General features: G+C 41.2%; 1 protein-coding gene across 2 annotated transcripts in view; it reads right to left on the bottom strand.

Annotated features, from left to right (window-relative positions):
• Positions 1-3173, bottom strand: part of mybl1 (v-myb avian myeloblastosis viral oncogene homolog-like 1) — an 11862-nt gene that overhangs the window by 5649 nt on the left and 3040 nt on the right. For both annotated transcript variants that reach the window (XM_035657740.1, XM_035657747.1), the window contains exons 2-7: positions 3069-3168; positions 2713-2784; positions 2338-2430; positions 1375-1595; positions 1077-1278; positions 892-966 (exon numbers count right to left, since the gene is read on the bottom strand). In XM_035657740.1, the coding sequence (XP_035513633.1) occupies positions 892-966; positions 1077-1278; positions 1375-1595; positions 2338-2430; positions 2713-2784; positions 3069-3168 (763 nt within the window). The remainder of the gene's footprint in view (positions 1-891; positions 967-1076; positions 1279-1374; positions 1596-2337; positions 2431-2712; positions 2785-3068; positions 3169-3173) is intronic.

Here is a 3173-nt window from a genome sequence, read left to right as displayed (position 1 = left end):
TGGGGATGGGGGTTGGGGGGGGGAGTAGGGTGGCTACCAAGCACAGCTTCAGGCCAGTCTGAATGAGTAGCGAGATGGGGAAGATAGTTACTATAGCAACACTACAGCAAATCAGGCTACAGACACACATACATGTGCGCCATTCTCGTTTTCACATGTATACACTGCAAAAAGTCATTGAGTCTTAAGTCTTAAAATCTTCTTTTCCTTAAAGCAAGGAAAAGTCCACTGAGGAGATGGAATTTAGGAATTTTCAAGTGTTAAGTATAAGGTGTAAAAAATGTAAATAGAGAATAGGTTCAAGAAAATTCATAATATTCTCTCTTTATCTCACTTTGATTTGATTGTAAGACTCAATGTTGAATTAAATAATACATTTCATATTGAAAATGACCATGGTGAAACTTTTTACAGTGTATGTAAGCTACAAACACACGCAGGCTATGCTGACTAAGTATGCAAACACACATTCGGAGTGTGTTCTTACACATGGACCTCTGCACTGCGCTTGTCGTTGGACTTCATTCTCTGCTGACATAAGCAGCAGCTCAAGCTCCTTAATTCTTTGCTCTCTGTCAGGATCATCCAGGCAGGATGGCTGAAATAAACAAACGTCAGGGAGGAGAGGTCGAGAGGACAGGAGGAAAGGAAGAAGTTAAGAAAAACCAGACAAAAAAATAAAACAGATTCACACATAAAATATTTATGGGAGCATTTGAGATTTACCCCCTTTTAGCTATTATTTAATGTTAGTTGAAAATAACAGGACATTCAAGTGTTTGATTTGAAGTCCAGAGTTAGCAATCACAAAGATAACTACAGAAAGCCCAGAAAATAAAGAATGTGACAAGTCTTTCCCATTAGCATGCAAAGAAATACACAAAGACTCACCGACATGAAGTCTGAATTATCAGGAAGACTATCCATCAAGTGTCCACTGTGAGGATCATAAGAATATCCCCCTATCTAAAATACAGAGAATCATATATAGTTTTTCAAAATCAATATAATAAGCACAACAAATCAGAAAATAAATCAAAACACCATATTGTGTCAAGTCTAGAAGGGAAGTGAACCTGGTTGGGTCCCGGTATAGGTAGAGGACTGCGGTCACAGTGCTGCAGCTCTGTTGGAGTTGGAGGACACGGCCTGTGGTGGCGTCTCTTCACTCCACCGTGAGAAGAATTCAAACTCTTGGAGCCATCTTGCAGGTACCCCTCATGCTCCACCTTCCTCCTCATGGTGGAGTTCCAGTGGTTCTTGATGGAGTTGTCCGTCCTGTTGGGGAGAAGATAAATAACATTTCAGATAATTACCAGTTTCGTGACCCAAACTGTAAGCAGAAATATTCAATGTGCGCACAAGATTTTTTACCGTCCAGGAAGAAGCTTGGAGATCTCTGCCCAGCGGTTGCCAAGACGTTTGTGGGCATCATAGATGATTCGGTCCTCTTCCTGAGTCCATGAAGACTTCTTCACCTCTGGATTAAGGTGGTTGTGCCACCGTTCACGGCACTGCTTTCCAATTCTGCCCTGGAGGTGCTTAGCGATCACCGACCAACGCTTGGGGCCATACTTGTGTACCAGGTCAATAACCTGCACAGACATCAACAAAGACATTTAGATTATAAATCTATACACTGCTGCATATTCTGGTAGTGATGTGTATGAAGTAAGGCACTAATTGGATTCATCCAAACTACAAGCTTGTATAAAGAGATGAATCACATCTTTCTTTTCTCATGTATAGTCAACAGAAGGGCCAGTGTTTAGAAAGCGTTGACTGGAGCAGCAGCAGCAGCACAGCTTGTTTGGCTGTTTCTGTCAAGGCTGAAAAATGTTGTGATGTCATCATTGGCAGCCCAGGCTATTATTGATAGGCCGGTGTTTCTGTTATGATGCCAAGATGTTGGAGGAATGAGGCACCATTCTTGACATTCTTGAAGAATCGTGATCCATTTAAGGATTGCATTGTACAACTCAGAGCTGGGGAAGATATTAAGAGCTTCAGTCTGTACAAAGAAGGGCCTGGCTCTAAACTTGTGACTTGGAAAGTCTGTGTTTTATTAGGAATGACGTAGTGGAGCATTTACTTTGCTAAAAAGGAAAAAAGAAAAAAGGAAAGAAAAAAGCAGCCAAGTAAAAGAAAGTTTTAGCGGGAAGTAAGCATGCGCATGTGCACAGCCTTGTTATTCTGATGGTAAGATACATTACATATTGTGGCATTTTTGTTTGTATTGTGTTGTTCTCCACACAGCTTCCTTCTGTCTCCCCTATCATTTACCTATTTTATTATTCCTCTTTCTACCCAGAACAGGAATCTCCCAGCTCCTATTACCTTTTGATCCTCCTCTTTTGTCCAGGGTCCTTTCACCAGCTCTGGGTTGAGCACCTTCTGCCAGCGGTGCTGACACTGGCCATCTGTCCTCCCCTGTGACAGAGCCACACAAGACACGACACCTCATTACACCACACCACTAACTCAGTTACACTTACTCCTGCCAGCTGTAAATACATCTTTCTCTCCAGTCACCACACGCATTACTTTACCATCACTGTTCCTACATCCCATTGAGGAACTATGTTAATTAACTAAATGGTTTGGATCGTTATTAAATGTTAAAATGGGAAGACACGGATCAGATGACAGTATTAAGATACTACTCTTAATACTCTTATTACACAATGCAGACACATTACATGACATACTTACTGGGAAAAAGTTAGCTATTAGTTTCCAGGAGTCAGTTCCATGTTGCTCTACAAGTTTTTTCAGTTTTTCATCCTAAGAAGGGAGGAGAAAAGGAAACAGAGTGAGAACACCTTACATCCTGAGGGACCTTTGTCATTTACATTGACACACTTTCCACTTTCACTGCATAACTGAATGAAAAAATAGCAGTGATTATTAATAAGGTTACCCTAATGTGTGTGGAGCACACACTTAAACTCATTCTTAATTGCAAGAAGATAAAATACTAATCTCATGCAGTACAAAGTCCCCATTTCACTCACTCAAACAAACCACAAAACCAGACCAGACCTCACTTGTGCCTCTGATAAACGTACCTCATCTCGGGACCACTTTACTTTGCACAGGGTCTTTTTGTCTTTGCTCTTCTCTTTACTCTCTGGGTCTGTGGAGTGTAGCTCTTCATCCTCATCATTGCTAAA

This window comes from Morone saxatilis, unplaced genomic scaffold (genome assembly GCF_004916995.1).
Source record: "Morone saxatilis isolate NCDOM2014 unplaced genomic scaffold, NCSU_SB_2.0 Contig0, whole genome shotgun sequence".
NCBI classification, from domain to species: Eukaryota; Metazoa; Chordata; class Actinopteri; family Moronidae; genus Morone; species Morone saxatilis.
Note: the sequence above shows the minus strand (reverse complement) of the source record. Positions and strands in the feature narration are given on the sequence as shown.